The 23,521-nt window shown below is 36.4% G+C and overlaps 1 protein-coding gene across 3 annotated transcripts in view; it reads right to left on the bottom strand.

Annotated features, from left to right (window-relative positions):
* Nucleotides 1–712: 712 nt before the first annotated feature.
* LOC132151367 (tomoregulin-2-like) overlaps nucleotides 713–23,521 on the bottom strand; it is a 69,235-nt gene continuing 46,426 nt past the window's right edge. For 2 of the 3 annotated variants that reach the window (XM_059559475.1, XM_059559478.1), the window contains exons 6-9: nucleotides 16,910–17,058; nucleotides 12,419–12,542; nucleotides 11,638–11,793; nucleotides 713–1,401 (exon numbers count right to left, since the gene is read on the bottom strand). In XM_059559475.1, coding sequence (XP_059415458.1) covers nucleotides 1,305–1,401; nucleotides 11,638–11,793; nucleotides 12,419–12,542; nucleotides 16,910–17,058 — 526 coding nt within the window. In that variant the 3' untranslated portion in view covers nucleotides 713–1,304. The remainder of the gene's footprint in view (nucleotides 1,402–11,637; nucleotides 11,794–12,418; nucleotides 12,543–16,909; nucleotides 17,059–23,521) is intronic. The other variant, XM_059559476.1, reaches the window with a different exon arrangement.

Here is a 23,521-nt window from a genome sequence, read left to right as displayed (position 1 = left end):
GAAGGAATGGTGTAGGAAAGTTAAGGACATTTCTGGAAAACAAATTTGCTGAAGAGATTGTAAGAGCTTGTTATTTAGTAGTAGTATTTCTTGCTTGCTTGATTTAATACTGTATATCCATTTTTAAGGATAAAAAAAAATAGAAGACTAAATCTGAAATCTATCATTTTTATCCATCATTCTAAAGTCAATTTAGCAATAATGCATAATGTACTATGTATAATGTACAGAATCAAAATGGATATTTAGAAATTTACTCAAAACTCTACTTTGTGACCTTAAGATGATGGCAAAGGTAACCTAAATGTAAAAAAAATATTGCAAATAAGCATGCATAATTACATATTTAATATCAGTTGATAACCAATGTGGTACCAATATGTTGTGCATCCCTATAAAGGCAAGTTAAGGAAATTATTTTTGGTAATACTTTACAATTTTAACATTAGTAAATGTATTAGCTAATATGAGCTAACAATGAGCAATGAAATTTTTTCAGCATTAATTAATCTTTGTTAATGATAGTTAATAAAGTTGCATTAATATTTAACAGATAAAACGTTAGAATTTCTAAAATGTATTAGAAAACGTTGAGATTACCCAAGAGTAATAATAAATGCTGTAGAAGTATAGTTCATTGTTAGTTCATGTTAAGTAATAAAACCTTATTGTAAATTGTGGAAGTCAAAGTCATACACAATGATTCATCAAATCACATGATATAAATTATTTATTTACATTACAGCGAATAAAAACAAAGAAAAACATCACAAGTATGTTAACCTATTGGAAATATATGATACATAACCAAAGAGAGCCCCGGAGAGCTCATTTCTTCGATGGTGTCATAGACAACAAATACAAGGCAACATGTGGCACACCTCTCCAGTCATCCATTCATCCATCCATCCATTCATCCATCCATCCATCCATCCATCCATCCATCCATCCATCCTTCCACAAGCACTTCTCTTTCCAGATTGTTGCAACCCCAGGGAAGGGCTGTTTTTGGCTGTACGCTCTGACGCTTTGATGAAGCTAACCGCCTGCTCTCTTTCCCACTGTGTCTGACTCCAGCCTGTAGGCCAGTTGGAAAAACCACTGCAGGCCCGTCCCATGAGGCTGTCCCCTGTTTGCATCCACAAGGAATCGAGGGACGATAAGGTTTGCACACTGTCAGGAGTCCCGTCTCAGTTCTTACACACACCTAGCAACACCTGTCAGGAGGGGGGTATGTTCCCACAATTTCCCGGGGCCTTTTCTCTGCTGTCTTTAGCACATGTCACTCTGTGTTTAAGGGTTCGTCAGATGAGTCTGGTGGAGGCCCGCAGGGTGTTTTCAGAGTTGAAGTGTGGAACGTTTTGTTTCTGCCGTGCTATCCGATTCCCACGTGGACATCTTCTGGAAACAAGAAAAAACAACAACAAAACAACTAAAAAAAGAAGTTTATGTTCCTCATTCTTAGATTTAATAGGGCTTCACAATTAATTAAAATAAATCAGAATGCAAATACTGTCTGTTATATATAAATAAATAAATAATATTTAATAATATATATATATATATATATATATATATATATATATATATATATATATATATATATATATATATTTATATAGGGTTGCATGTTTCAATGTGAAGCGTCTTTTTTATATGATCCAATGTTTTCAGTCTCAGAGCAGCTTGGTCTGCAGTATATATGTATGTATATATATATATATATATATATATATATATATATATATATATATATATATATATATTCACTTGTTTTGTACAAGGGGATATTACAATTGCAGTAATAATTTCTATTCATTTAATATTTTTATTTAATAATATTAACAATAATAATAATAACTGTCAGTTGTCAATAAAGGAGATACGTAAAGGTTTAAAAAAATCATTAAATGTTATAAACATGATACTTAACTGATAAACATAACAGAAAAGTCTGCAATAGTAATACTTATTTTATTTCTGTTTAGTAATAATTTATTATTATTATTATCACTGTCTGTCTGACGAGGGGCTTTAAGGTGTAAAATGTGAACTGATGAATATATTATGTAAAATAAACATGATACCAGCATCATCATCGTCATAATAATAATAATATTAATAATAGCAACAACAATAAATTATTATTAACAAACAAGCACAGCAAACCAGGAGCTTTTATAAAAAAAATAATAAAAAATAGATCCGATCCAACTAAAGCAATCAAATTAAATCACAAATAACTACATTTATCAATATTAAAATGATAAACTTTCTGACCAGAATGTACCGACTTTAGAATGACAATGAAGAAGACGGCACTGATTCCAGACCAGACCAAAGTTGTTCCTGTTTTCATTAGTTCCATCTTCTTACTTTCAAACATCAAGTTTTACACAGTGAAGACAACCTTTAACTTTAATTGGCTATACAGGTTGAGGAAACCAATAACCTACCAAGTTTTAAAGCATTATTTTCACAGAACTTAAGGAATCAGTATATTGCTTTTTCCTTTTCCCCCTATCATTAAAAAGCCTGCCAGTGACCTACAGCTTACAAAGTAATCCATTTTGCAATTGCATTTTGTCAATCTGTCTGAGGTAGACTTTCACACAGGACTGTGATTATTATATTATTGATCTATGTTCCTTATTACAGAATCTACATAGGGGTCAGTAGGCATGATTAAACGTGTTCAATTTTTAACAGGTTGTTTTTTTTAATAATTAATTTTACTACATTAATATGTTAAACTGACAGCTCTAATCATAATATATAAAATGCACAGAAAGACGGGGATGGAGAGAGACGGATGGAGATCAGATAGCGACAGACAGGCACTTGCTGTGGTTCAAATTGTCTCATTAACAGCTTCTCTCTCTTCCCTAGCAGCTCAGCAGGGGAAATCTTCCACCACAGGGAATCTTTATTATATTTTCCTCGTTGCTTTATTAAATGTCATGTTTTGCATAGGGCAGAGTGTGCCCCTAGCTCTTAAATCTGCTCGGAGGCAGCAGGGTCCGCAGGGGACACTGATTCCTGACCAGACCAAAGCTGTTCCTGTTTTAATTAGTTCCATCCTCTCGCTCGCAAACATCATGTTTTACACAGTGAAGAGAACCTTTAACTCACTGCCTGAAGAGGTTGAAGAAAGTAATCAGCTACCAAGTCTTAAAGCATTAGATTTACAGCCTCAAATGAAAATTTTTGCCCCACTAGCCAATGGTGGGTGAATTAAGAAAATTAATAGAAATTATAGCAAGAATAGCAGCATGTTTTTGAGAAATTCCAATGTAAAGACAAGCTTATTTTTTTTAAACTGCAGCATATTTGAACCATAATTATCCTGACTTTGAGCCATGTACCACATGAGATTCTCTCATGATCAGTGATATGTAACACATTTATGGGAGAATTGTGCTTCTTAATATTTTTGTGGAAACTGGATTCACTGATAAATAGAAAGTTCAAAAGAACATTATTTATTTGAAATAGATGTTTTTGTAACATCATAAAGGCCTTTTTATACCAAGCACAACTATAACTATAACTAACAAACTAACTATAAAGATCACAATTTTAGCATCCACACCAACTGAGGATAATGTTCTGTTATTATACGTTATTGTAAGTGCACTGCAGTTTTGACGTCTGATGCTTTAAATGCTCAAGCTATTTAAAAACAGGCTGATTTTGAGTGGATGTTTCTATCATTCATCAGCTGAAAAAAAAAAAAAATCCAACAATATTAAGTAATTTTCATTTCAGCTGTTTTAAATCACACCGGCTACAAACCTTTAAATGGTAGTGTAAACCATTTTATTTGAAAAATGTCATGTCATGTGGTGCCACCATCAAGAATTACTATTATTATTTTACAAATGTAATGAATTATTAATTACCAAAGATCAATAAGGAGGGTCTCTGCATGGGTCCTCTCTATGATATAACTTTCATAAATCCTGTGTTGTCCACGTAAATTAATAGGATGTGAACCAAACAAACAAAATAAATAATAATAATAAATATAATAAAAAACGATTACTCTTCAAATATTTTTTTCCCCCCAAAGATGGTTTCTGTAATTTGTACTATTGTATGTTCAAGTGTTAGTTTTTTCTAGTAAGTTATTAGTTATTTACAACTAATTAATTGATGCTATCTAAAATAGTGTGTGGTTTTATGATTGTGAGCATGTTATTGGTTGTGCGGGAGTTTGGGCGGGACTTTGATACCATGGATCCACCTTATAATCACTGCTTCTCAGACTCTAGCTCCAAATCACAGCGGATAATTCTGGGGCTTCAATTTTCTACAGTCTATGGTTGCACCATATGATTTGGCAGACCAGATCATGCCACTTTTGGTTTTGTTTCATTCTTTTAGTGAGGGTTGTATCCAGGGCTCCGAACCAGTTCAAGGAACGAAAACGAAAACCGGAAACAAACTAAATTTTGACAGGAACAGAACCAGAACCAGAAACAAAATCAAATGTTATAGTTCCGAACAGAATCGAAAATTTGAAATGGCCGATAACGTTATTTTATATTTCCATTTAATATTTGAAATTCCAGTAGACTCCGGCATATGCAAATATGATGCTGAAGCCAGTGAGTGAAATGTCCGCTCAGCTGTGAACTCATCATAGGCAAGTCTCAATGACAATGAACCGCTTTCAGGGCCGGATTAAAACCAAATTAGGCCTGATGATGCAGCGCAAAAAGGGCCTTTTTTTCTCAACATTGGTGCATGCATTCGACACTCAGGCGCCAGCATGCTTAGCCTCTCCTGCCCAACTGAGGACCGCGTCTCTCCTTTGATTATTCCCAAATTTGAGAAGCTCCACTCGCCGGGGGCATTGGACATATATATATATATATATATATATATATATATATATATATATATATATATATATAACTTGTATAGCCTATACGTTTTTTAGAGAAAAAAAAAAAATTCATTCAGAAATAGACATGATGGAGACACAAAATGTTTACAAACATTAGGCTATAATAAACACTAGGCTATTTTGTATAATCATTTGTCATTCAAATACATCGCGAATACGGAAACCTTGATTTTGTGTCGAATGAGAGACCCGCTGGTTTCAGTTTCGTTTTAGCCTAAATTAATCAGATTTAGTTTGTCATTAATATTGCTATAGCTTCTTATATTTTTAACTCTTTTTCTTTTCTAAATACTGTTAATTGAAATTATTTTGTTGTGGAGTGAGGGGAACTAAAATAGCCTAGCGGAGCTTCTCAAATTTCCTGGAAGCTGAACAGTTTTCATTTGCTATATTAACCTCAAAATAATTATTAGAATGAAATTTGGAGTCCAACTTTCGGACGCATATACAGCGTTACTTATTATACATTTACTATTATTCTATATTCTTTATATTAAATAACATTTTAGCATCCAGATATGTCGGGAACATGGAAACATTTGGATTTGTGCCGAAAGAGAGAGGTAGCCATCAGCTTCACCTTAGATTAATTTGTTTTTGGATTTACGTTTTTATAGCCTAAACTAATAACTGTTTTTATAATGTTTTTAAACATTTTGCTTTAGACTACAGGCATTTTAGCCTTTATTATTTCAGAAGTAATAGGGCTAATAAAATGCGACGTGAGCCGCGACTTTTTTTTTCTTTTTTTTTTACTCTCAAAACACAATCTGAGAATGTTTTTTTTTCTTTTAACAATTCAGCAAACATTCTTAAATATCTTAAAAATACTTAGTCTTTAAAGTGTTGATCGATTTTTTTTTAATTTTTAATTTTTTAAGTAGCTTACATTTGGCCAAAATCTAGAGATGATAGTGCTGGAGACTATTGGCTGTGACTAAGCATTAGATCTCTATTTTTTTCCTTTTCTTTTTGAGTAAAGAAAACGCTATTACTTTATTATTATATTATTATTATTTTAATTGGGCAAATAATACTTTTTTCTTTTTTTTTAAATAACGTTATTAACCGGTATTTCTTCCACCCGAACCGGTTTCGGAATGGTAATAATATCAGAGGAACGCAGAACAGAAACGTTAAAATATAGATTCTGCTTGGAGTGAACCAATTTTTTTCCCGTTTTCAAGCCCTTTATCACCCTCCCATTTTTGATGATTATTAAGTCCACATGTACACCCTCTGAAACTATAATGGTAAAAGTTATCCCAAAAAATCTGCATTATCGCTGCCTTCTTGTGTCTGTTTGGCAAACCTTTCACTGTCTTTAATCAATAAACCCTTTCCTTTAGAATCCTGCAGGGCTACTTTTGGAGAGTTATATTAAATAGATTGTAGTCGAAGCCCATTATATGAAAGTGAGGTGGCAATTTCCCCCTAAATGCAACAGAGCTATTGTGACAACATGGTCCATTCCACAGCCCCGCGCATCCCAGGAAGCCTCGTTATGGGACAAAGCAACAATCTAAACAACCATAATAAATCAGAGGCCTCAGAAAGATCGCTTACAGAAGGAGCGCTACAGAAGCACAGCAGAGGAAAAATGGACGAGCCGTACTGTGCGCCGTACACTTTTAAAAGGTCAGAGATCCTGAATGATCACTCATGAGAGAGTGCCTGATGTTCCTTCCTCACTCTTTGTATTTTCACTCTCTGAACTAGTGTTGTCACGGTATCAAAGTTTCAGTATTCGGTACCGATACCAGTGAAAATCCACGGTTCTCGGTACCAATTTCAGTACCAAAGCAAAACACAAAAATATGCTAATAAAAAAAAATAACTTTTTAGCACTAAAAATAAAACCAATGCCATTCTTTATACTCATTTACAATTGTATTTAAAGTTTTTCTACAAGTTATATAATTATGAAAAACAGTAAACAAGTTTCACCCAAATTTAATTTGTCTTTTAATTTATGAAATTTAAACACATTTTATTTTTGGTAAATAAAGGGGATTTGCTATTAAAATTTAAACATGGTGGAAATATTGTGATTTATTTCTTTAAAAAATAAAGTTTTATAAAATTTTTCAACAGTAGTAGCAGTATCACATACATTTTACTAAATAATAGTAATATTTCTAGCACAATGCTTTTATGTAAAAATTTACTTTTAGGCCTAATGAATGCATATTTATCATTTTAACTAAACTTAAGACTGGTGGTGATGCTTAAGATATTTTTGGTCATTGAGGGTTTCTGTAAAAAAAAATGTAATAGATCCTATTAATTATTATTAAAAGATAATACTACTACTAATTCTACTATCATACTAATGTATATACAATGCACTATGAATTTGATGAGCTGCTGGGTTCATTAATATTAATCACGTTGTCTGCGTTCGGTCAAACTGATTTGCTGAAATCAAAACAGGGAAGGTACAAGATCAGCGCCAGCCAATGAAATTGCCATTTGCTCATTAGCTCCGCCCACTACCGGAGAAACCGGTATGTCTTATGCTTGTTCGAAAATGAATATGAATAATTCTATATGAACTCCATTATTTTGACAGGAGAAGACAACAAAGAATAGTTTACATATAGCGTGTCGATTCAGCGTGGTAAGACTCTCGCTCTCTCTCTTTTTGCATGTGTGAGAAACAGCGCTATCAGTAAGGCGACGGCGAGTCATGCGCCTTCACAAAGAGTTTACAGAGCATCAAATACAGGTGTGCTATGCGTCCATTGAGATGAACTGAAAAGTACAGATCGCTTGATGGAGGGAGAACTCTGAAGCTCAGATGCTGAAATTAATGCAAGCGTCATGCGCTTCAGTCTATGTAGTAAGCAAACCCGCATGTCTCTGCCATTCATTAATTGACACAAGTACTCCTCGCTGCAGACTGTAGCGCGCCGACGTCACGCATGTACGACACATATGTACGTCACGTATGTACGTGACGTGTGTTTACCGCGCATGCGCAGTAACGTATATGTATTTACCGTAAATACGATTGTGCGCCGTACTGACTGTCATTAATGCGCATATCCAGGTTCATTCACTTCCGGATGTTCGTAAGGTATGGTGGATATGAGATATTACTTTAGTTTTCTTAAAAATTTGTGTTTAAAATTGCTTTTAATTGTAATAATGCTTTGGTCATAATCATAGAGAGTGCCATTGCAAATGTGTGCGATTTCAAACATTTATGACATGTTTTATGATATAGTATTCGAATGCTGGTCTTTCAAAGTCTTATTTCGCCTAAAATGAACCATTAAAGATGTATTAAAATAGAGCAGAAATACTTTATTAATGTAAGTAATGCCATTGATGGTTGCATCATCATCAAAAAAATATCATATTTGTAATGTTTTTCATTAACATTATCAAAGATTAATAGATACTGTAATGCATGTATTGTTCATTGTTAGTTCATGTTAATACATTAACTAGTGTTTACCAATGACAGCTTATTGTAAAGTGTTACCTCTTAAATTGACCTTCATATATCTTAATATGACATTTTGGGGACATTGTCAGTGAGAAGAAATTCAGAGAAGAGACTCACTTCATGTGGCTAGGGTACTGTAATTATCTGACAGACTGTATAGCCCTCAACTGTAAAATTTTCAAATTGACAAAAACTTCAAACTTTCAGGCCATGCTTTCTCAAGCCAAGCCAACCTAAATTTTGACTTGACAAAATTTATTAATTTAGTTGATGTTAATGCTGGTAAATTAAATCTACAATCTATACAGACACAGCAAATAACACTTTTTCTAACACCATGCTATAATATATTTAAAAATACATTTAAAATATTTTCCTTGTATGGCTCTTCTGCCTTTCTTCAAAATGATTTAATATCGCTTTAGTATTGTTTGTTCTTTTATGTAAATTAGGTGTCGTGCACTGGAGTGCATTGTCTGAACAATACAACCTGAGTTCCAGGCGTCATGTTCTCTGACCCAGTGTGTACGGTGCAGTGAGATATTTAAAGACTGTCCACCTGGCTGTGTGAGGAATCGCAGGAGGAGAGTCATGTGTGGGTTTGATTCATTCAAAGAATTTGAGGACTACTGCTTGACTTATTGTTTTATCAGTGATGGAGGTGAATTTCAGATATTTTTTTCTTGTGTCATGTCTATAGTCTTAATCTATATTTGTATATACAATTATATTTTCTATTTTGTTTTTTGAAATAAATAAAAAAAGATCACTGTCATCAGTTTGTTTGCTTTTGGAGGCACCTTGCATAAAATGGGATGTAGACACTGAAAATATACTGTATGTAGTCAACTGAACTTAAAACTACTTTATTGACTTAAATGTTTCACATGCAGAATTGCCAAAGCAAAAGAAAAATGTCCAAATTTCTAGTTAAAAAATAGATAGACAAGAACCATAGCCAAGGCAAGATTAAAATAAGAAAGGCAGTGGCTATTTACACTTAGTGCAAATGGCTATAGATTCTATTTACAGTACACTATGTTAAAAGGGCAGGATTTTCTGCTATTTATATTACTTATTGCAAATAGTGGCAATTATTTGCACCTCAGTATTGTAGTACATTATAAAACAGTATGCAATAATGACTGAGTGTAAATTATTATTAATAGGATGCCAGCATATTTGGACAATAAAGCCCTCCCTCAAAACTGTTTGATTATTTCTTTCGTTTTTATTTAAAATAAATGCTTTTCTGATGTGATTTGAAATTTGAAAATGTAGGGGAAAAAAGGCAGATTCGGACCGGATCGATTGCATCATATTGTGAACAACACACGTTTTACCATCTGCACTATTAGAGCCGACGACTGTACTTTATCTGTTGTAATTTTGACTAGCTCAATAAGAAATATAAGGTGCCATTGAAGTGTAATATTACAATATACACAGTGAAGTAAAGTGCAACAGAATGTTAATATATTGTACGTAAGATACTACACAGATATTACAGAATAAACTTTACTTCCGTATAATTTTACCTCAAATGAAACATGGTTAAACATGGTTGTTTTCCCCGTCTTTTTTACACCTTAATGTTCTTTAATACTTTAACATTTTATTAGAGTTTTCTTTTAAGTATGCGCATCGTTTTAATGCACGCACGACGCGAAAACAACTAATGTCATCACGCAATGCAAATTACAAGCGCATGCGCGGTAAACACATACGCTACGTACATACATGACATACGTACGTGACATCACTGCGCTACAGTCTGCAGCGAAGGGTGTCTCTCCACAGAGACGCGCAGAACACGGATTCATATTTCAAACAACTTTTGCGGCTTAACATTTACAGATACTGGTCCATATGGAGATTTGATTCGATTAATTTATACGAACTTTGACAAATTCCATGACTGTCCATATCAAAATGCAAGTTTCATTTTCATGACTGGATTTTGAGATTCCGTCCTCGTTTTCTGCTTCGCGGAAATCATAGCGCTGAACCGGGTTTGAACGGGACCTCGGTACTACCGGTACTTAAAGAAACCTGGTACCGTCACATTTAAATTTTTTTAGTACCGACTTGGTACCGAAGTACCGGGTCTTTTGACAACACTACTCTGAACCATTACTTTAGCTACCTCCCTGTAGTTCTTACACTCTGCATGCAATGCACATCAGAGAATCATTACAATCACCTAATCACTACACCAACTCTGCGCCCTTGCAGGAGTGTGTTTGATTAAAAGTGCTTCAGTCTGAGCATCTTTGATTAGCTAGACAGAAACGCAGAGAGCCAAAGACATCAACGGACAGAGGAGAGCAAGAGTGCGAGACAGTGAAAGACAGGACTTGAGAAAATTAAAGGGGGAGAACGTAAGCGGAGACAGATGAGAGAAAGACGTTCGTAAGTCATTGCTGCAGTTAGAAAGTGTGTTGCTATAGAAACTGGTTACGTGCTGTAAGGTGAAAGAGGGCACTGCAGTGAACACTGTGCACTTTTGAAACACCTTTCCCTTCATGACTGTAAATGTGCGTGTCAAGTTTCATCATTTGATTGTTATTAGCAACTGTTGAGTAGTTCTCTGGATATTGCAATCAGAGTTATTCTGATTTCAGAAATCAGATTTATAAACTTGTGTGTCTGCAACTGCATGCTATAGTATTTATTTGTGTTGGCTTCACAACTAGATCAAGCTGATAAGTGTTACTGAATTTATTTGCTGTTTTATGCATCAGACAATCACACCGTCCTTCTCAGCAGCAGGAAAAACAAAACTGTTGAATTTTGAATAAATTATATAGAAGATGTGTGCAATGCGACAACACTGGAACACTCCCCGTCCCATTATAATCAACAAAGCTGTGACTGAACCCTACACTGTTTTTTTTATAAATGTTTTTCAATGCTCACATAAAATGTTTGTAAAATAAATGAAAATAAAGGCAAAATAAAGGCAAGACAGAAAAAATTATATTGTGTGGCCTTTTAGAGCTTCCATAAATGCAGATTCTTGTGTACTTGAAAACTCTGTGCTGTCTGCAGATTAATACTTAACATTTTACAGCTTCAGTTTCATACTGAAAAAAAAAGTATTCAAATGAAAACAGACACCATTCGAAGCACTGTCTATGTCTTTAGCTCTGATATTCCTGCTTTTTGCCCCAACTGTTGGATTGTGCACATTGACCAACCTATGAAGTGCATGGCTGTGCAGTTTCGAGAAAGCTTGAAATCTGAGTGGAATTTGTGTTTTTAAACTCACCGTGTGATACAAAGCACTAAGAGGCAGATAATGGCCACTTGCAGAACTCCAATGATGGATGCGATCAGAATGTAAGTCTTTTCTGAACCAGGTACCACATACATCACATTATAATCCTTCCTGTCACACTGCGGCCCAATGAAGCCTGAATGGCAACTGAAAAACACACACATGGATAAGATCGAACAATGTTAGAGTTTAAAGCAAAGAAAAGATGGGCATACAATAATCGATAACTACTCTCATTAGGTGATGGTAGTGGGCAGGGAAAGAATGTGTGTAATCAAATGGCAGTAGGATGTTGATGCCACTGTTTGTGGATAATTAGGCATTTAGTGTTTATAGGTACAAAATAAAGCAATGGAAGTGTGTGTGTGTTTGGGTGGGTGGCTGGGGTGAGTGAGTGTGCAGCGGGGAGCTGGTGCACACTGGGAAAAACACAGTCTTGTTTAATTAGAGCCTCGACCTCTCAGAAGAGGCAGTTAAAGGGACACCTGCCTGCCGGCACACACTCACACACACACACAGCTTGTAGGAATTAGTCATTTTTCAGGGGGAGGCACACACACAATTTATCTTCTCTTTTTCTCTTTCCTTCACATTTTTTCTTGCACATCTTTCATCATTTCTCATCTTCTCTCATTTCTCGTTCTCTCCCCTGCTTTTGTCTTCTCACTGCTTCTCCAAAATCAATCTCACAGTGTCCTTTAAAGAGTCTGTGGGCGCATGGGAGAGAGAAGGAAGAGTTCGATATGTTGTGTGTGCCGTGTGGTGCGGTTACCTGCAGGTGGGGGGTGAGAGGTTGCTAGGATACTCGCACTCTCCGTGGACACAGTAGTTCTTGTAACGCTCTGGACATGGGATGTAAAGACCCCACGGTACCTCGCTCACCTGGTCTTTCTCCTCTAAAAACACCCGAACAAGAGAGAGAGAGACTGTAATTTGGCAGTCAGGTTTATGTTGTCAGGTTAGATCTTGTGAAGGGCCGGTTTGCGATGAAATCATGAAAGTGGCATAAAATAGTTATAAAAGTGCATAAAAAGATCCACTCAACCATTGCAAACATCAGTGGCACAGTGACAAATTAACATCAATCACCATGGGCATTTGTTTGCAATTCGGCAAACAACTTCTTGATGCACTTTTGTTGAAGCAACATATTTGATTAATTTTTTTTTGAAAATTCTCTTCACTTCACTCTTCAAAACATCCATTAAGGATTCAAAAGTTTCATTATATATATAATATAGACATCTGACAGAATGAGTTTGATGACTGGCTAAATATTAAGACTACTATAACCAGTGTTGGGAAGGTTACTTTGGAAATGTAATAGGTTACAGATTACAAGTTACCCTGTTTAAAATGTAATAGTAGTGTAACTTTTAATTACTTTATTAAAGTAATGTAACTGATTACTTTTGATTACTTTTCAGGTTAACCTTACTTGTCTTTTTGAAACATTGCTGTCTCTTTGTATATGATATGATGATAGTTTTCTCAAATTAGTCAAATACTCATGGAGTGACTCAGAGCAGTTCTAGAGAGTATGTTTGTGTTCATGTACTCATATATTGAGGCAGCAGAGGCTGAAAACACTGCTAGCATCAGTAGGCCTATGCGTAGTAAATGAAACTGCATGTATGTGCCATTAATTCACACAAAGGGCTGGGGAAAAAAATTAGGCTGGGAAATCTCACACCCACAACACATTCTGAAACATGGACAACCCTATTTTTGTATGGACCTCACATAAAAAATATTTAAATCCTTTTAAAAGGTTGGGGGACATGCAAAATAATTAAACCGTTATCTCCTGAACTGCACCTTCACTTCCTTTTTCCTCTTCAGTCTCTTTATTTTGCCCTGATAAATATTTCTCTCATGACTTTAATACTCAAGATTTTTATTTGACTTTTACCATGCTTTGTAACCAAGTACAGTAAAAAAAATTTTTTTGCCAAATGAATTACCATTTGTATTAATTTTTTACTACAAATTCCATGGTTAAACTATGGTTAGTGTAGCAAAAAACATGGTTAATTTGTGGTTACCATGTCATACCATACATTCACTTTCGCAAGGGTTGTGTTTGGTCTGCACTAGCCCCCTTTAAACCTTTTATAAAATATGATTATTTGTCTGCTAAATTACTGTAACATTACAATAGATAATAATGATGTCCTTTATACAGTATTTTGAGTGATGACTGCAATGGGCTGCTGCTGCTGCTTGACTAAGTTAACAAAAAAAAAACTACAACAGCTACTTTACAGATGAAACTAACCTGCACTTGAAACCCTGCAGTAGTTTTGCTTCTCTGCTCCAGCTGTGCGCTTCAACAGTCCACTCTATTCTCTCTCTTGCATTGATGACTCTTATCCAAACCGTTTGGCGGAGGGGCGTAGAGTGCGCGAGTCACGACTAACCAATTCATGATTTATTAGAGATTTAATTATCGAATGGTGGATTCGGAAATAATCTATATAGTACATTCGGCAGGAAATTATACAATAACAATATTAAAATAGAGGGCCAAATCGGCTGCCAGGCCATGGGGAATTGTCCCGGTTCTCCCCAATGTCCAGTCCTCACCTGATTTCCACAGACATGCAGAACGTGCAGGATTCATATATTATCTTTTTGCGGCTTAATATTCACAGACACTAGTCCATATCATGTTTTGATTCAAGTGTACTAACCTACTATTGATTTATTCATCCAAAATGTGGCATATTCTGTCCGCGTTAGGCTATGGGAATTCCGTTTTTATGACTGGAACCAAATTGTGTTTTCCACATCGCGTAAATTATAGGGCCGTATGTCTCAGTGCAATTTGGGAAAGACATCAGTTAAATCTGGATGTGGATGTGTGTAAATATTCAAATGTAATCCCCTTTGTAATCATTAACATTTTCATAAGTAACTGGAATCTAATTACACATTTTTTTCTTAGTAATTGTAACTGATTACAGTTACATTTATTTTGTAATTAAATTACGTAACGCTGTTACATGTAACAAGTTACTCCCCAACACTGACTATAACATTCCTTGTTATTTGATTAACAAGGCTTACATAAAATGCTAGGAATACATATGTAACTGTCTGTAAATTACTTGTCAAATGATGGTAATTTTCTGAAAATCTGTGCCAGTTACAGAGGGATACGGGTTGACAGATTCACAACAGTTTCGGTGCCTGGCTCTGTTAACATGAATTGTCATTAATTAATGAATTAGGCCAACCTAAAAGTTATCATCACCTTGGTTTTCTTCAGAAAAGCCATTAGGATTCACAAATGAACTGAACTTTGTGAATTATTTTGAATTGTATTCAATATTTTGAAATCTAAATACAACTGCCAGAGGTAACACACAAATGGTAGTCTATAAACGATGGTTGTATGACTTCAACATCACCACCACAATGATTCTGACAACTGGAAGTTCAAAAATGCAAACTTGTTTCCAGGTTTAAGGACTCGTTCCTGCAGGACTCTATATGTGTATGCAAATGAATTTGAGAGCTGTGTCAAAAAGAAAACCAATTCAGCAGACAATTAGGTCTTCAATTGCTGTCTGTCCTCACAGACCGTTCTAAAATTATATAGACTTTGCACTATAAAGGTGGGTAAATGATGACAGAATCGTAATATTTCGATGAACTAGCCCTTTAAAAGACCATGTACGACAGTGTTTCATCTCTAAATGGTGACAAGAATGTAACTGTGTGTATGTGTGTGTGTAAGAGCACATTTGAAGGGTATCCGTGTAAGTCAATGGAGGGATCAATGATACAGCAGTGACACCACACCCTCCTCTGTTTACTCAATTAATCACAATCTTTATTTCTTTCTTTTCTTATCTCTCTCTCTCTCACTCTCAAACTCTCTCATGACACGGTTTATGAAGCAGGTCACAGCACTCAGTCAATCTGTCACACACACTGGGAGGTATCAGGGTACGGTGGCCTGTTGAGGACACATAAAGCAGGCTAGTTCTCCAGAGACTCACTGGTTTCAGTATGCTCTTTCACACTGCTCTGTTTATCACACAAAAAGAGTGACACTTTGTTCTTAGAGCTGTTAACATTTATGTTGGCTGCCTTTTCATTTAATGCAATGAACACTTTTTGTGTATTTGAAATCAGTAGTACTTGAAAATTCAGCCTGGCTCTCATTTACCAAAAAATTAAGGAAAACATTTCTTTAAGAAAACTTTAATGGAAAATGTATATATAAATCAAATCCCAAAGGGACTTTTAACAAAAAGTAAAGTATTTTTTGCAATCTAATTATATTAGAATTTAATTAAAATGTTCAATTTCCGCAGTACTGCTGCTAAAATGTTATTATTTTGCTTTCTTTCCATAAATGGGAAACGTAATGAATTAAAACATTTTATGTGTTTTAAAAAGACACAAATAACACACTGACCTACTCTACTGTTCAAAAGTTTGGGTCTGTAAGATTTTTAGTTTAATATTCTCACCAAGGTTGCATTTATTTGTTCAAAAATACAGTAAAAACAGTAATATTCTAAAATATTATTGCAATTTAAAATAACTGTTTTCTATTTTCATATACAATAAAATTCAATTTATTACAGAGATGCAAAGCTGAATTTCAGCCTTCAGTGTCACATGATCCTTTAGAAATCATTCTAATATGCTGATTTGCTGCTCAAGAAACATTTCTTATTATCAATGTTGAAAATAGCTGTGCTGCTTAATATTTTTGGAAACTGTGATTTATTTATTTCAGGATTCTTTTGATGAATAGAAGGTTCAAAAGAACTATAGAAATATTTTTTGTAACAATGTAACTTTACTGTAACTTTTTATCATTTTAATTTGTCCTTTGTCATCAAATGCTCAGTGGCAACACATCTCTTTTAGATTTCTTAATTCAAAATGAGCTTAAAATGCATCAAAAAGTGCTGTATGGGGTTGGATGTATGTGGGATAAAACATTGGATACAGAAATTATGATCATGAGCTCTTCATTTATGACTTTAACTGGGTTGGGTCAAACTGTCAAAAAAATAAATAAATACAGATAATATATTTGTAATTTAAAAATTGTATGTTGTGATTATTTGAATCTGCTTGGCTACAGTATATAGTCATATGTAACCAAAAGCATCAGCAGTTGGTGAGGGTAAAATTTTCTCATGACCTCAGATTGTGAGCAGAAAGACTGTGATTAGACTGTCAGGCTGGAGCAGAGGTGAACACATTTGTGTTTAATAGATTGAGAGTTGAGACTGACCCTTACAATGTCCGAGGTATTTGACCTCAATCCTCTCCTGCTTCTGACATGACACCTCTTTCACCTGGCAGGGGTTGTCATAGGAACGGCCGTCTGATGCACAGACTGGATTAAAACTGATGTGGGAGCAATCAATGTTGCATACACACCTGCAGAGAGAGAGAGAGAGAGAGAGAGCAGAGTGAACTTCACTGTCCACAGTATTAGGAGATTCATGCCTGGGTTTACTCATTCAAAAAAGGTTGAGATAAATGAATTCTCTATATAAGAGTGTTTAAATGTGGCTGTTTATGATAGATATGATTATGAACAGATAAAAAAGAATTAAATTCAGTAGCCAAAAAAAAAAATAAAAAGACAGTAAATATCACAGCTTGTTGTAATTTTGTCAAATTATGCAAAAAGTATAAAACTTTGTGTATATATGATACATCAAATTAGCAAGACAAGGAGATTCCATTTGTTCGTGAGAGATTCTTTTGATGCATGTACAGTATATCCACTGTTGCACATTTAATGAAATAGTTTAATTTCTAATAGTCCACAGTGCCCGAATTGCCCAACGTGGGAAAAATGCCAATAAATAATTATATACAATAATGAGAAAAAGCCATTTAAACAAACAAACTACAGCAAATGAAATGCCAACTATTAAAAGAACTAACAAACATATTTAATATTAATAATTGGGTTTCTCTTTTAAAGAAAGAGAAATACTCTTTGATTAATGTCTGACTTTTTCAACTTATTAGAAATATGATGTTTTGAACATATATTTTCCAAATAAAATGACACATTCAGCTCCAGAAGCAGGTTGTTTAATACAATACGAACAGTGTGATTCTCCTCCACATGAACTACTGAAAAAACAAATAACTTTGAGACAACAGACTTCCATTTAAAAACATATATTTTTTGGTCGTGCAAGAATTTTTCCTGTTTAGCCATGCAACAAATTGTTCTTTTGTGTCAGTTTTTTTTTTTTTTTAAGAATCATCTAAATCAGTCCACAAAACAGGTCAGATGATTTGTTCAAGACTCGTTATTAACTGAGAAACCATGAGTGGGCTGATAGTAAGAACATTTGGAGTGAATCAAGGATTTAAATGGTGAACTTAACTGAATTCAAAAGCTGAACATCAAATAAACATACACGTGGAAAGGGGGGTGCTTTGGGGCCTCAAGATTAAACAAACAATAGCCTTAGTGTGATCAAAAAAAAAAAAAAATGCTGTAACACTTGTGTGTACAAAACAGAAACAATTGGCTCAAATCCTAAAAACTATTTTATTTTTATTTATATCTGTCAGTGTGAGACATTGTTGCGATTGCACTGCTCTATATTGTGTGCGTCTTAAACAAGCTCAAATTTCATTGGACAATGTGAAGTGAAGCGGTATTTTCCCATTCTTATTCATAAATCAGCTGAAAACTACATAGCCACAGTCTACTTTTTTTTTTTATGGAAAAAGTCGCATTAGTTGTGAGTAGTGTTTACTATTATTTACTTACTGCACATTTATATCCTTACCGTTTGATGAAACTATAGTTGGTTAAATGAAGCCTATGCATATAATGTAACTTTACTATAGTAATTATAGTATATACGGAATTACTCCATGTGTAGATGCCTCTTTTTACATTTGAGCCCCTGCCTCTGAGGAACTCTGCACATCCATGAATATAAATATGATTTTTCAAAACATGCAAAACAGTTTTAGTCAAGAGGTATAAATCATCTGCATCTTTATGCAAAAGTTTGCAGTCAATAAGTCTCCACTAGTGGAAAGTTACTATTTAGCATTTTTGTCATTTAACCCTTTGTTGCATGGTGACCACTGCGGATTTGTAAATCTCTCAAAATTTATAATTTTGAATTATTAAAACCATATAATTAGATGTGGAATCATTATGTTTTTGTTCTGAAGTAAAAAATAAATAAATAATAATATATTAAGATATTATTATTATAAATTAAATATTCATTTTAAGATGTAAAAAAATGAAAATAGTTGTTGTGAATTAAAATAAATCTGAAATAAAATAAAATATAGTCCTAAATACTGTTAAAAGTTAAAATGTTGAACTACAAAACTACATTAAATAAAATAAAATTACTCAATATTTAAAAAGGGACTAAAACATAAATTAAAATTAAAATGTCAATAACTAACTAACTAACTAACTAACTATATAAATAAATAAAATGAAAAAAAAAAATTGTATGTGTCATAGTTATGTTCCGTTAATGGAAGATAACTATTATAATTTGGTTGTGTTTCTTTAATTTTCTGTTCTCCTGTTTAGTTTTGTTCCTTGACCTAGTTTTCCTTAATTCCCTTGATTAGTTCAATGTGTTCACCTGTGTCCAGTTAATTAAGTCATTAGTTCCACTCTCACATTTGTGTATACACTCCTTGTTTAGATATCTCAGTTGCCGGTTATTGTTTGTGTACACTGCATTGGTTGCCTATCTTCCTGGATTTCCTGACTGTTTATTAGTTAACTCATGCGTTGTGCACTCTATCTCCCATCAGCGAGTGTGACATTATGAAAATGTTTTAATAGATAATAATACATTTTTAAATAGGTAACAATATGAACACTTTATATATACAGTTGTGGCCAAAAATATTGCCCCCCTTGGTAAATATGATCAAAGAAGTCTGTGAAAATTCATCTGCATTGTTAATCCTTTTGATTTTTTATTAAAAAAATTCACAAAAAGGTATCCTTTCATTGGATAATAAGAATTTAAAATGGGGGGAAATATCATTATGAAATAAATGTTTTTCTCAAATACTCGTTGTAAAAAGTATTGAGTAGAGTAGAACAGCGCTCCCGAGCCAGAAGACAACTCGAGCCATTGGGCTTCCTCGCCGAAGACACGGTCAGTCCATCCAGCGATCCCGAGCCCATGCAGGTGGGTAGAGCTCGGCTTTCCCAGGAGGAGAGGGAGCGTCGACGAACTGAGGGACTATGTCTTTATTGCGGCGCGGCAGGACATTTCCTAAATCGCTGTCCGCTAAAAGACCAAACCCCGGCAGTAGGGAGGAGGCTACTGTCGGGTGGAGCAGCATTGGGGAAATCCTCGTCCGAGACTCTCCTTCCGGGAAGATTGCAATGGGAAACCGGTTCTCACGACTGCCAAGCCCTGGTGGATTCCGGAGTGGAGGGTAATTTCATGGACTTCTCATTGGCCAATCACCTCCGCATCCCCATCACTTCACTCCACAAACCCATTGCAGTTCACGCTCTCAATGGTCAGAGATTACCCAACATCACGCACACCACAGATCCCATCACGTTGAAGGTAGCGGGTAACCACACTGAAACACTGGAATTCCTCCTCACTGACACTCCCCTCAGCCCCATAGTTCTCAGGCACCCCTGCCTTATCAAACACAACCCCAGGGTGGACTGGGGCCAAGGCTCCGTTTCCACCTGGAGTAATCAGTGCCATGCCTCTTGTGTTGTGTCTGCTCATTCGCCAGTGTCTAGTTCTGTGTTTCAGGAGGAGACGGTGGATTTGTCTAACGTGCCCAAGGAGTACCTCGACCTGAAGGAAGTGTTTAGTAAGTCCCGGGCTGCTTCTCTTCCTCCCCATCGTCCCTATGACTGTGTTATAGACCTAATGCCAGGTACGTAAGGGAGGCTATGGAGAAATATATTTCTGATTCGCTGGCTTCTGAGTTCATCCTCCCTTCCTCTTCTCCAGCGGGGGCAGGATTCTTGGAAGAATGGAAGACAGCATTTGATACCCCCCGTGGCCCTTTTGAATATTTGGTAATGTCTTTCGGGCTGTCCAACTCCCCTGCTGTCTTCCAAGTACTAGTCAATGATGTGCTGAGAGACATGGTAGATCAGTTCATTTATGTCTACCTGGATGACATACTGATATTTTCTTACTGTTTTCATACTGTTCCTTTCTTTATCTCCAGGAACATGTGCGTTTTTCACGCACAGTCAGTTCCATTTTTGGGGTACATTGTGTCGTCCGAGGGGATGCGCATGAACCCCGACAAGATTAAGGCTGTGGTGGATTGGCCAAGCCCTGATTCCCACAAGGCCCTGCAGAGGTTTCTGGGGTTTGCCTATTTTTACAGACATTTCATTCATAATTTCAGCCAACTAGCCACGACTCTGACAGCGTTGACCTCCCCAAGAACGACGTTCAGATGGTCTGGTGTAGCTGAAACTACATCTTCATAACTAAAGAGCCGCTTCGTTTCGGCTCCCATTCTTGTGGCCCCTTATCCATCACGTCAGTTCGTGGTGGAGGTGGATGCGTCAGAGGTGGAGGTAGGTGCGGTTCTCTCCCAGCGCTCTTCCTCGGAAGACAAGATTCACCCATGCACGTTTTATTCCCATTGCTTATCACCAGCCAAAAGCAATTATGACATTGGCAACAGGGAATTGTTGGCGGTCAAGCTTGCATTGGAAGAATGGCATCACTGGTTAGAAGGGTCGGGGGTTCCTTTTATAGTATGGACCTATCATAAGAATCTGGAATATATCAGATCTGCTAAAAGACTCGTTGGGCCCTTTTTTTCGGACGTTTTGATTTTCTCTTTCGTACCGCCCGGGTTCTAAGAACATCAAACCCGATGCTTTATCAGATGTTTTTGACCGTTCCGAACGCCCGTCTACTCTCGAGTGTATTTTTCCTGAGAGACTAGTCATCTTCACACTCAGATGGGAGATCGAATCGAAGGTCATGACAGCCTTAGAAGGTGTAACACCTCCGCCCGGCGGTCCACTGGGTCGATTATTTGTGCCTGAGGGAGTTCGGTCCGACGTCATACAATGGGGCCATGGTTCCAATGTAGCTTGTCATCCAGGAGTTAATAGAACCAAGTTCTTGGTTAAGCAACGTTTCTGGTGGCCTGGTATGGCTCGCGACATCTGGGAGTTTGTTTTGGCATGTTCGGTTTGTGCCATGGGTAAGACTTACAATCGCTCCCCAGATGGGTTACTCCAGCCGCTGTCTGTTCCTTCGAGACCTTGGTCACACATCGCTCTAGATTTTATTACAGCCACCAATTTTTCCCAGTCTGGAATTCAAGGTCGCGGTCCCCTTCGCTCACGCCTTTGTCCAGAGGTGTCGTCACACATGGAACAGAGCCTGCGAGACTCTGCTCCAGGTGGGAAGACCCACCAAGGTCCAAGCCGATCGCCACCGGTCTAAGCCTCCCGTATACGTCATGGGTCAAAAAGTGTGGCTTTAATCCAAGACCATTCCTCTGCGTTCCATGAGTAATAAACTGGCTCCCAAATTTATTGGTCAATTCACTGTCACCAAAATCATTAGTCCAGTGACGGTCCACCTCAAACTACCTCCTGCATACAGGAGGGTTCACCCCACATTCTATGTCTCCAAATTGAAACCTGTTTTTCACGTCTTGTAGATGGGGAGCCTACTTATACGGTCAGTTGTATTCTGGATTCGAGACGAAGGGGATGCAGATTTCAGTAATTGGTGGACCTGGGAGGGTTACGGTCCGGAGGAGAGAAGTTGGGTTGCTGCTAGGGACATACTGGACCTCTCGCTTATTGATGAGTACAATCAACAGGTAGGTGCTCCTGGGAGCTCCAGGAGGTGCTCCTAGGGGGAGGGGTACTGTCACGGTTCATGAATTCACTGTCTCACCTTTTCTGTGCGTGCAGTCGTGTTGGAGGCGTGGTTACTGATTACCTATCACTCTTATCACTGCCACCTGCTGCACTCACCGGGGGCTATATTAACCTGTCTCTCACCCAGCCGTGTTGTCAGTTCGTTTCTGTGTGTTTGGGGTTCCAGCTGTTCATGTGCTTCCTGGTCTACACTCTCCGTTTCGGATTCCTGGATCCCGGCGGTTTGGTTCACCCATTGGTTCCCTGCTTCGCTGTCCTGAGCGGTGGTATCCTCAGCCTGCTTGCCTGCCTCAGGGCCCGTCTTCACTCGTCTGTGCTTCATCCAGTGAAACTGTCATTGTCATTTCACAAGTGCTTGAGTATAATAAACCTCTGTCATTTGCTAGCTATTGGATTCTCTGCCTTTCTTTCCGCACCAGACGTAACACTATTTGAACTCATTACACTGAATAAGAAAAGACTTCATATATAGTCATATATATTGCTAGTTCATAAGATGAAAGTGTAGTCTGGCACTGAAAAGTGTCTAACTAGGACCATACAGTAATTTCCAAACAGGCACACTTACAAATTCATAGCGAGAGATAGAGAAAATGCTCTTAGACCAGATATATTTGCTATATCTCCTTTGTCTAATATATTTACTGGTGAGCACTTCATCTCTGAGTCTGGTATTGATTTATAAAACTCCCGCTGTAATATTTCTAATCCCTCCTTATATGCCCAGAGGATAACAGACCAGACCTGGCAGTGTTCGGCAAGACCTACACGAGTCAAAGCAAAATGAACCATTCCTGCCTGATTCTACTTATCCACACTTATAACATTAATCTGACAACAAAACACGCACATCCAGGCATGCACACAATATGTGATTGTTTCAGCATTAAAAAAACAGATTCACTGCATTTTCACTGAGCTGAAGTAAATGTTAGAGGGTATGAATTGATTACTGTTAGCCTGAGCTGAAATTCTACG

The sequence above is a fragment of the Carassius carassius genome, chromosome 10 (assembly GCF_963082965.1).
Source record: "Carassius carassius chromosome 10, fCarCar2.1, whole genome shotgun sequence".
Taxonomy (NCBI): Eukaryota; Metazoa; Chordata; class Actinopteri; order Cypriniformes; family Cyprinidae; genus Carassius; species Carassius carassius.
This window is presented reverse-complemented; position numbering and strand designations above follow the sequence as displayed.